The sequence below is a fragment of the Nipponia nippon genome, unplaced genomic scaffold, assembly GCF_047370975.1.
Source record: "Nipponia nippon isolate SJK-2023a ecotype South Korea unplaced genomic scaffold, ASM4737097v1 scaffold_14, whole genome shotgun sequence".
NCBI lineage: Eukaryota > Metazoa > Chordata > Aves > Pelecaniformes > Threskiornithidae > Nipponia > Nipponia nippon.
Window position 1 is genome coordinate 2,600,182 of NW_028262330.1, and position 10,368 is coordinate 2,610,549.

The 10,368-nt window shown below is 57.9% G+C and overlaps 1 protein-coding gene across 1 annotated transcript; it reads left to right on the top strand.

The window, feature by feature from the left end:
- The first annotated feature begins 27 nt into the window (after nt 1-27).
- Nucleotides 28-6,616, top strand: LOC104020730 (uncharacterized). Its single transcript, XM_087750818.1, has 7 exons — nt 28-108; nt 219-560; nt 1,309-1,462; nt 2,302-2,402; nt 3,650-3,702; nt 4,278-4,415; nt 4,685-6,616. Exons 1-7 carry the CDS (start codon nt 69-71, stop codon nt 4,817-4,819), a joined length of 963 nt encoding a protein of 320 aa, XP_087606944.1. The 5' UTR covers nt 28-68; the 3' UTR covers nt 4,820-6,616.
- The last annotated feature ends 3,752 nt before the right edge of the window (nt 6,617-10,368 follow it).

Genomic DNA, 10,368 nt, shown 5'->3' on the forward strand with positions numbered 1-10,368 from the left:
CGCGGGGCGGCCACGCGGAGAGGAACCGGGCGCGGCAGGAGGCCGAGCCCCGCCGTCCCGGAGCGGCCATGCAGCTCCTGCCGCTGCTCGCCTGGGCGCTGCTGCCAGGTAAGGCCAGGATGGAGCCCCCCGAGCCCCGGAGCGGCCCCGGGGCGGCCCCGACGGGCGCGGCGGGCACGGCGGCAGCAGCACTCCCGCGGCTCCCTCTCTCTCCGCAGGCTGCTGGGCGGTGACCGGGCCCGGCACCGTGCGGGGATTCCTGGGGGGGTCCCTCTCGGTGAGCTGCTCGTACCGGGCTGGCCAGGAGACGAAGCCGAAATTCTGGTGCACACCAGCAACGGCTGTTTTCACCTGTGAAGATGACATCGTCATCACCTCGGAGCGCCGGCCCGTGGTGCGGCGGGGCCGATTCTCCATCCAGGATGATCGCACACGGCGGGTGTTCACGGTGACCGTGGAGCGCCTGACCAAGCGGGACGCGGGCACCTACCGCTGCGGGGTGCGATGGAGCAAGGCCTGGCCTGATGAGAGTGCCGAGGTGAAGGTGATCGTGTCCCCAGGTCAGTACTTGTGGGTCCCCCAGGTCCAGCGCTGGTGCTGGGAGCAGGGGCTGCAGGGAGGAGGAGGGTGCCCAGGCGCCGTGGGACAGCCCCGGGATGTGTCAGCAGGGCTCGGCAGTCTGCTGCCGTAGCAGGTGTCCCCTTCGCCCATTCCCCATGCCCAGGTTTCACCACGACCCCTTCTTGGTGCCCCAGGGTGCACCACCCTGCTCTCCATGCCCCATTTTCCCCTCTCATCAGATCCTTCTAGCCCCGTCTTTGCTCTCCTTGCTTTATTTTGTAACACCAGGGAGTTCTTCGCTCCGCTACACTGCCCCATGTCCCGCTGTGGGGCAGCCGGTGCCTGTGGGCACCAGGCCCTGGGCCTAGGGAATGTCCCTTTCCGTCCCCTCGGCAGGGACCAGCCCCTGTGCTGGGACACTTATGTGGGGCTGTTGTGTTGGTGCCAGGCTGGGCACGGGGTGCCCAGGCCCCCTTCCTGCAGGGTGAACTCTGCTGCGTGCACGCGTGCGTGTCCACGTTTTGGGGGGGGGGGGACACGGACACCGGGATGGTGAAAGGCCTCCTGGGCAGGGGCAGGGGATTACAGCCCTCCCACCTCAAGGAATGTGCTCTGGATGTGGCAGAGGGGACCCGACTTCTCCTGGTGTGACAGTAAGTGGATCGCTTCTGACTCACTGCAAAACCCACAGCATCTTCCCCCGCGGAGGCAGGGAGACTGACCAAGCCTCTCCTCTTTGTGTTACAGCTTCTTCCTCCTCCCCGGCACCACCCTGTGTCCTGACCACCGAGCACCCCGGTCTCGCTAGCTCTGCATCGGTCCCCACACAGACAGCTCCCCAGGGGGAAACTGTGCAACCGGGATCCTATCTCTCCCACAACGAAAGCCCCAGCCCTCCACAGTGAGTACCAGCTCCTGCTCGCAGCGGCCACCTCCCTCTAGGAGGTCTCTTTAGTGCAGCTGGAGCCCTGCAACCCTCCGGGCTCTTCACACCTCCCTTAAGGATTCAGACCTCCTGCTTTTGCCTTTAGAGACCAGTGTTTCATGCTCTCAGCCAGCCACTCCACGTGGAAAATAATCCCAGCACCTCTGGTCGCTTGGCCCCGGCAAAGCCCTGCTTGTCCTCTGTCCATCTTGCAGCTTAAGCAAGGCGCAAGTTATCACTATATGAGAAGTGGTTTCTGGCTGCAGCACTGACCCCGTTTCCTTCCCCAAAACTCAGAGGGACCGTTTGCTTGTGGAAAACCAAGTGCTGAGCTGGGTCCTGTTCTGCTTTATAGTCATACGCAGCCCCGCAGACGTAGTTGACAAAGCATGAGACCGGAGTGGCAAAGCTTCCTTCCTCCTCTCTTGCCTCTTGGAGGTGATGAAGGAAGTGGGCAAAGCTGAAGCTTCCCGTCAGCATGCTGAAGGGGCAGCTGGCTCATCGACTCCGCCTGGTTGCCCATTACAACAAGGTCAACAAATAGTGGAGCTAAACCAGAGCAAAATGAGGTGCAGAAACTGATCCTTAAAGTAGTGAAGATGCAGCAGCTCTCAGACCCGAGTGTCCATTTGCTTCTGCAGTTTTCAGTTTGCTTTGCTCCGTGCTCAGCTTGCAGCCCGACCACTCCACGCCTGCTCCCCTCCTCCCAAGGCAAGCCCTGGCACCCCCAGCCGCTCCCCGTGCACCTGCTCCGTCCTGGTTTCTCCCAACTCTGCTTCTGAGAAGTGTGAGAACAGAAACTCTTTTTCTTGCAGCTTGGACGTGGTTGAGCACATCCTCACTCCAGGCATCGTAGTGGTTCTTCTTTTGCTTGTGGTTGCGGCTGGTGTTTTGGTAATGCTGACCAGGAAGAAGGGTAAGCGGAGCTGTCACTGCCACATGCACGCTGTCTCTGCACCAGAGCCTGTCTTCTGCTATATTTGTTTTTTTTCCTCTATATTTCTTTTTTCTCCCCTGTTCCCTCCCTGATCCATCCAGTTCCTGGGTCCATCGCTGAGACCTCCACCAAGGAGGTCTCCTTTCCCCGAGGGAGAGATGGGACCGTCCCACGGGTCTGATCCTCGCGGGAGCAGGGAATGGCAGCTCTCGGGATGGGTGCTGCCCGGCACGGCGCCCGCTTGAGTCTGGGCACCGTCAGCTTCTCCAGATGCGCTCAGTTGCATAGGCCAGGCTTGCACTAGGCTTGCTGCAAAGTTTAAGGCCAGTGTGAAGGCTGGGGAGGGACGGGAGGGGATGTCACCAGCTGGCGGGTGGGGTCTGGTTTTATTTGAAGAACTGCTCTGGTTTAGATGGTTGATCGTAGAATCATAGAATCATTAAGGTTGGAAAAGACCCTTAAGATCATCGAGTCCAACCGTTAACCCAGCACTGCCAAGGCCACCACTAACCCATGTCCTTGAGCACCACATCTCCCCGGCTGTTAAATACCCCCGGGGATGGGGACCCAGCCCCTGCCCTGGGCAGCCTGTGCCAGGGCCTGACAGCCCTTTCGTGAAGAAATTTTTCCTAATACCCAACCCAAACCTGCTCTAGCGCAGCTTGAGGCCATTTCCCCTTGTCCTATCCCTTGTGACTTGGGAGAAGAGACCGACCCCCCCGGTTCCAGCCTCCTTTCAGGCAGTTGCAGAGAGCGATGAGGGCTCCCCTCAGCCTCCTCTTCTCCAGGCTGAGCCCCCCCAGCTCCCCCAGCCGCTCCTCCCCAGCCTTGGGCTCCAGCCCCTGCCCCAGCCTCGCTGCCCTGCTCTGGCCACGCTCCAGCCCCTCCATGGCCGCCTTGGGGTGAGGGGCCCAGCGCTGAGCACAGCATTCGAGGGGCGGCCTCACCAGTGTCCAGTGCAGGGGGACGATCCCTGCCCTGGTCCTGCTGGCCACACTGTTCCTGATACAGGCCAGGATGCCACTGGCCCTCTTGGCCACCTGGGCACACTGCTGGCTCATGTTCAGGGGGCTGTCGACCAGCACCCCCAGGTCCTTTTCCGCCTTGATGGGGCAACAGGTTCCCTTCCTGCTTTACAGTGAGATTCACAGCGGCAGCGCAGTTGTTAATACATGTTTTTTCCCTCTGGTTTTGCTCATGTCTAACTGTATCTGTGCTTCATGCAGCCCTCTCCAGAGCAGCTGTAGAGATGGACAGCACTCACGGCGTGTTGCATACAGTAAGGCAAACCGCAAGAAGTCTTGGGATGGCGTGCTCCGAGCTCGCCTGGGCAGGGGAAACGTTACACCCCGAGCTGAGCAAGCGAGCAGCCAGATCCGTCCATGGCCCGTTAGGCTGGGAGGGATCCTTCAGTCTCCGTTCGCCAATAGAAAGACCCGACCAGGAATTTTTGTGTGACTATTGCAGAGTATTCCTAGGAAGGGAATTTAGGATTGAGTGAGAGGTTTCTCCTCAAGCCCCTCCAAGCGTGGGAGCTGCTTCTCTGGGTGAAGCAGCCTTGGGAACCTGCAGCAAAGCACGCCCGAGGAGGCTGCGGGGCAGCTGATTTTTGGTCACTGCTTGGGAAGTATTTTCTCATGTTTGCTGCCAGCTTTCGAGGAGGGGCCGGTGTCACTAACCAAATTCCCCCTGGGGAACATTGAGCCAGCCCTTGCTGCAGGTTAAATTTTCCCCGTGGGCTCCTGCAGCCATCATCAGGAAAGGCAGCAGGACAGGAGATGTTCCCACCCCTGCGGGCTGCAGGCAGGGGAGCAGCAGTACGTTAAGAGCTCATCCCTCTCCTTCGCCTGTCAGGGAGAGGATGCCTTGAACTACGCCAACATTAACCACCACACGGGCACGGCCGAGAGCCAGTTGTACAGCAATGCCGAGGCTTTCCGCTGCTTGGCAAACACTACGACGGAATACATGGAGGTTAAGCGGAGCAATAAGGTAGGAGAACGCAAAGCAGTGCCGAGCTCAAGGCGCTGGGTGGAAGGCCAGGGCAGGTGGGCGACAGTGCAGGCAGCGGGATGGGTTGGGTGGGTGGGGGGGCACATGCCAAGACGGGGTGCAAATGACCCTGGATAATGTGGGTGCCTGCTCCAGTGCCCACAGCTGCTTCTGGGTGCTTAAAGCAGCCAAGAGAGGTTCCAGCAGATGGTGTTGCCCTGAAGCAACCCCACGAAGGATGTTTTTTGTTTATCCCCCTCCTTTCCCAGTGTTTGGAAGAGGAAAAAGAGGCTACATATGCCAGTGTGAGGAATTCCGTGCCGGAGCAGCAGGAGATCTACGTCAACATGCCGTCAGCCCCACGGCCCAGAGAAGAGCCCTGCAGCACAGTGCGGAGGGCGTGAGCCAGCCCTGGCCCCGCGGGCTGCTCCTGCTGCCGGCAGCGCCAGCAGCACACGGGCTGCCTTTCTGCTCAGGCAGGAGCTGGCTTGACAGCGGAGCTGCTGCTCTCGTAGGCTCGGATGTTTTCTTGCAGCAGCCCCGAAGAGGATGAGGTTGAGCAGGAGGCACGGAGCGGGATGAGGATGAAATCATCCCTCTGCGTTTGGAGACCTCATCTGTACAGCAATGGTGCTAGGAATAAAAATTACCCCTTGCATTGGGGTAGCACAGGCCAGAGAGCAGCCAGGCAGGGTGTGGAAGTGCCCGGCGGTGGGAGGCAAGGGTGGGCTGGGGGTTGCAGGTGGGCTGCCTGGCTCCCTGCACCCAGCACCCGCTTGCCCCTTTGGCTGCGTTATTCAAGCAGGCTGAAGCTCCCAAACTCCCTGCTCACCTCAGACTAACTTTTTTTCATGCCGATGTCAGGCAGAGCTGGCAGCTCCTGAGAAGCAGGACAGCGAGAAATGTTATATCCAAATGCATTTGTTATATCCGAATGCATTTGTTCTATCCAAATGCGGGGGGACCTGGGTGGAGGGTGCGGTGCATTGGGGTCTCGGTGCAAAGGAGGCGGCAAAGCTGCTCCCGTCCCTCCTGCGCAGCTGCTGGGAGCTGGCTCCCCGACCCCCCTGGTCCCACAGCCCCCAGGGAGGTTTGCTTCTGCTCTCTCCCCCCAGCTGGGAATACACAGATGGGCTGTAACTGCGACCCTGCTCTTCTCTGCTTTGCTGATAATTTATTTGCTGGCACCCGCTAAATACGTTCTTCTGTGTAAAGTATTGCTCCTTTATCAGTGACAGCAACGGAGAATCCGATAGGATCTAACGCCGTATTTGGCTGTATTTGTATGGCACTTTTCCGCCTCGCTAAGGGGTTTATTGCAGAGTGTTGCCCCGAAAGCGGGTCCGGCCCCTCGCTGGTGCGCAGGCAGACTCCGGCAGCGTGGGAACCCAGATCTTTGAGGGCAAGGACTCCGCTGCTCCAGCACAAACCTGCAGCCCCGCTGCGGCACCGCTCCCCGCAGGGACGTCCCACAGGGCCGTGCTTTGGGCACGCTCTAGCCCACTGCCTGCCGGTGCCCTCTGCGCATATTCCCTCTGCTCCTGCCCAGCACCGGGCGATTCATCCATCGTGACAACCCACTCCCCCAAAAAACAGGTCACGGGGGTGGGCTTCTATTTGTGAGGCTGAGTCGAGTGTATTTCAGGGCTTGACTTGGAGAGAATTCATTAACTTTGTTAATCACCGCAAAGCTTTGTTTCAGTATTTTTGTAATTATTTTGTTTGAGAAGCTATGTGGAGCATCCCTGCTCTGTCAAAACCCAAGGCAGCTGGAAGTAAATATCTGTGGTACGACAGTTGTTATTCCTATAGGTTATTCCTATATAAGGTTATATTTCTATATAAGCAAAATTCCTCCTGTGTTCAGTCAGGAGCTGAACGCACACAGGGAACAAAACAGCGATGGCACAGGCAAGCGTCATTGCAATTTGTAATGAAAACGAGCATCCAGCCAGATTCCAGCCATCGCTGGGAAAAAAGGGAAAGCAAACCCCTCTGCACCCACGCAGCCAAACTTCTTCTGCCACAAGTCTCATGTGGAACGGGAAAAAAAAGAAAATCGCATATTGCTCCTTCTGCTCCAACATTTATTACTGGAGATAATAACACCCCTCTCTGAAGGAGTCAGGAGGAGGAATCAGTTGGATTTTTTTTTTAGGTAACTGGATCCCATTATGCCATATCTGGAGGTAGTTTTCATGCTTTAAAAAAAGAACTAAATGGGGCTTTCTTAAATTAAAGCCCTCGCTGCAGCGCTAAGGCAGAAATAGCCACCGGCTGCGTGATGGGGGCGCGCGGGGGGTCGGAGGGCGCGGGACCCTCGGGGTGTGCAAAGGTGGGGAGTTTGGCAGCACCTTCTGCAAGAGCCTTTTTGAGCACCAAAGTTTTGACAGCTGAAGACTTTCAAGCTTTCTCGGATGATTTTAAGAGTGTAACAAGTTTGCCTTTTCTCCAGTGTTAGTGGCGTTTCAGGGCAGCTGCCTGGAAGACAGAAATAACGCCTGGCAGGTGAAACCTCCGCGCTTTCGGCGTTGGAGGGGCTGACTCCCGACGGACACAGGGCTGGGAGCAGAAAACCTGAGCTCTTCCACGCAGACGTTCCCATGCAAGTGGTTTTGCGTGGAGAGACGAGTTTTTGGGATGCTGTAGCTCTGCGTAGCCAGGCTGGTTTCAGGGGCAGGGATGCTGATTTATACTGTGCAACCAGCTCTGCCCCAAAATCACGATTTCCAAGCTGTCCTAGTGCACAAGCTTTCCTGTAACTCGCCCCTTCCTGAAAGGGAACGGGGATTTTTCTGGAAGCACCAAGAGCTGCTTCTCCACCACCATCTCCTCCAGGCAGATGCCAGCCTTGAGCTGCTTATTTTGGGGACCTGCAAGGCAGAGCCCGAGTGAGGAGGGACAGCGGGAGGGGGATGGATGCAGGAGCATTTTGCAAGTTCATTTTCAGAGCCAGGCTCGGTTTCTAGTGCTGTCCTCATGGGTGAGGGAGTCGGGCACAGCCAGGCAGGGATGCTCCCTGATGTCCACCTTGTCCCACATAGCCCTGCTCCCTTCTCCACCTTCCCTCCATCGCACCTATATTTCATGTACTGAACCCCTGTAACTCCTTCAGGTGTAAAGGGGATGACTTCTGGAACGCATATATACTCTATAACAAAATTTGCTAATGCTCAGGGGTGCTCAGCAGCAGAGAAAAGCCTTCCCTTGGCCAGGGTGGGAAGGAAGAGAGTCAGAAGCAGCAACTGAGCCTTGCTGGAGAGAAAAATGCTTCCTGGGCAAATGGGGAACTTGTGTGAAGCTGGGGAGAGAGAGAAACCCCAGCAGGACAGAGCTTGGAGAGCCCCCGCTGCCTGGCTCGTTAATGAATTCCTCTAGCCTCCAGCCCCCAGTTAGCACATAAGGAGAGACGAGCAGATGGGATGATCCAGGCAGAGAAGGAGCTTTTCTTCTACTCCTGCCACAGCAAGATTTTAAGGAAGGGGAGACCAGGAAAGCAGCCAAGCACAGAGCTCTCACTAAGGAGCTGGGGTGCTGCTGCCAGCCCGGTGTGCTCTGCTGCTGGGGCAGGGGATGGAGGGAGGGATGGACGGATGGATGGATGGATGGATCTTGGAGTGGGGGGCAGTGGGGAAGCCTTGGCTCCCTGGGCAGGACGTAGCTGTCTTTCTTCTGCTCTTTGGGCTTTGTTTGGCTCTGGGCTGGTTGAAGCCGGGGCAAAAAGAGCAGAGTCCTGTGCAGGTGGAAGAGCCTGTGCTGGTGCTGAGGCGTGCTTGTTGCTGCCCGGGTTTTTTTTAGGGAAGCTGTGCAATAATTGAGTTTAAATAACCCCTGTAATAAACAGGTTTGGTCATGATCTGGTAGAAACTTGAGTGTGATGCAAGTGGCAGGTCTAACGCAGGGGAGGGGAATTATCTGGGGGCTGCTGGCTGGAGTCACATGCTTTACCCCCCTCCACCATGAACTAGGGGTGCACCCAGCTTTCTGCTCCTGCCTGTCCGGGGAGGAGTGCGGGATTTGGGGAGCCCCTCCATCTTTCCTTGGAGCTCTTCCCTCCTCGCCATCAGAGAGCCCACGTGCCTGAGGCTCCTGGCTCCCCCTTCCCCAGGGACGCGTGCTGGGGCAGGTACCCTGGCTAAGAAGCTGGGGGGGGAGCACAGCGCTTGCACCCCTGGGGTTGGGCAACTGCTTCCCAAACTGCTCTTGCTACCTGGCAAGCTGCAAAGCGACAGGCTGTGGGAGTGACTCCGACTTGTTTTCGATCAACAGCCTCCAAACACCATTAAACTGTGATTTGTCTCTTGTGCCTTGCAAGACGGCGAGCTTGAACAGGGAAATAACACAGGGAAGAACAAACTTCTGCCAGCAGAGGAGGGAAGATGAGTTTTTTTCCCTTTTTATTGACAAGCCATGTGTTTTCTGGCTTAAGCCTCGCTTATGCGTTGGTCAAAGCACCCGTGAGGGAGCAGCGCTGGGGAAGAGCCACGGCCGTGCTCACTCCTGGCCCCGGCACTGCCTCCTGCCCAGGGATGGATGGGGCATGCGAGGCTGCCTCCGAAGCAGGCTGGCCGTTTGTTATCTGCAGGGAGGTCGCACCCTTGCATGTGTGAGCCTTTTTCTGCCGGTGTGGAGATGCTGAGGCAGTCCTGCAGCTCTCAGCCTTCACAGGCGTGGACCAAATTGCTCCTGCAGAAGGGGAAGCCCCCCCGGAGCTCTGCAGGCTGCACAGAGCCCTCCTGCAGCCCGGGGAACCCCTCTTATCTAAACCTCTCCCCCTTAAAACCCTCTGGGCAGTTGACGCTGCAGCGTTCCCACTGCTCTATCTGCAGAATCTGCCCGGGAAGGTCACACGAGATCACGGGGCTTCCCGGGGCTGCTCTCGCCACCCAGACACTGCTTCCTATTTCCCCTGCTGAAATACTTCTCCCACAGCAGCTTTTACAGAGGGGAAGGCAGGGGTCGGCCGGCGAAGCTGTGGTTCCCATGGCGAGGGTCTTCCACTGGCCTGGGCTCCATCCCAGGGCACTTCTGCTGCCTGCAGCCACCTCGGGAGCTCGCCCGGAGCTCTTCTCGCTGGGTGGGTGGATGTCCTGAAAGAGGTTTTGAATCTTTTCAGGTTTTATTGCAGCAGAAACAGGAACGGGGTGGGGATTTTTTTTCCTTAAAGCAAGCTCAGGGGAAGGATGGTTTTGCGCAGAAGCCCCTGCCATGCCCATGCCTTCTTGCAGGTGTTTCCTGCCGTCGGGGCTGCTCTTGCTCTGGCAACCCGGTGGCTCTGCGGCATCAGCAAACTTGGCACTCACCCCTGGGCACCCAGAAAGCCTCCTCTGACAGTGCGGGGGGCCCGGTGACACCTCTCACTGCTGAGAGCCCCCTGAGCAGCATCGCGGGGCTGGGGGACTCCCCGAGGCTCAGCAAGGCCTTTGCATACTGCCTGCAGGGTGGAGCAGAGCCACGAGCACCCAGCGAGGGCACTGGGACCCGTGCCCAGCCCCATAACCAGCTGCAAGGGAACTGGGGAACCCAGCACCCATGGCTGGCACAGAGCAGGCTCCTCCATGGGAGGCACCCAGCACCTTCACAGGCATGGATGTGCCCCTGCGCACACATATATGTGCCTGTGCACACACTCCTGTGCTCACAGGCATGTGCCCATACACCAACACGCACTCACCCGTTCATGCACAGCTCTACACCCCAGTGCACACCCATGAACATGCTCACATATGTGCCCCTGTGCACGCACACGCATGTACGTAAATGGCCACAATACGCACATGCAGGTGTACACGCACATCCTGAGGCACAGCAGCACACCCCGGTACATGTGAACGAGTATGTGCACATCCCAGCGTGCACATATATCTGCACGTGTGCACACCAGTGTGCATCTACATGTGGACACCCAGTGGACACAGGCACACACTGCAGTGCACACGTGCCCACGCGTACC

Bases quoted from the DNA above. Each gene is read 5' to 3' on its own strand.
- LOC104020730 (XM_087750818.1), top strand. From the start codon at position 69: ATGCAGCTCCTGCCGCTGCTCGCCTGGGCGCTGCTGCCAG. The intron at 109-218 runs GTAAGGCCAGGA...CTCTCTCCGCAG, and splicing joins CGCCTGGGCGCTGCTGCCAG to GCTGCTGGGCGGTGACCGGG. The intron at 1,463-2,301 runs GTGAGTACCAGC...TTTTTCTTGCAG, and splicing joins GAAAGCCCCAGCCCTCCACA to CTTGGACGTGGTTGAGCACA.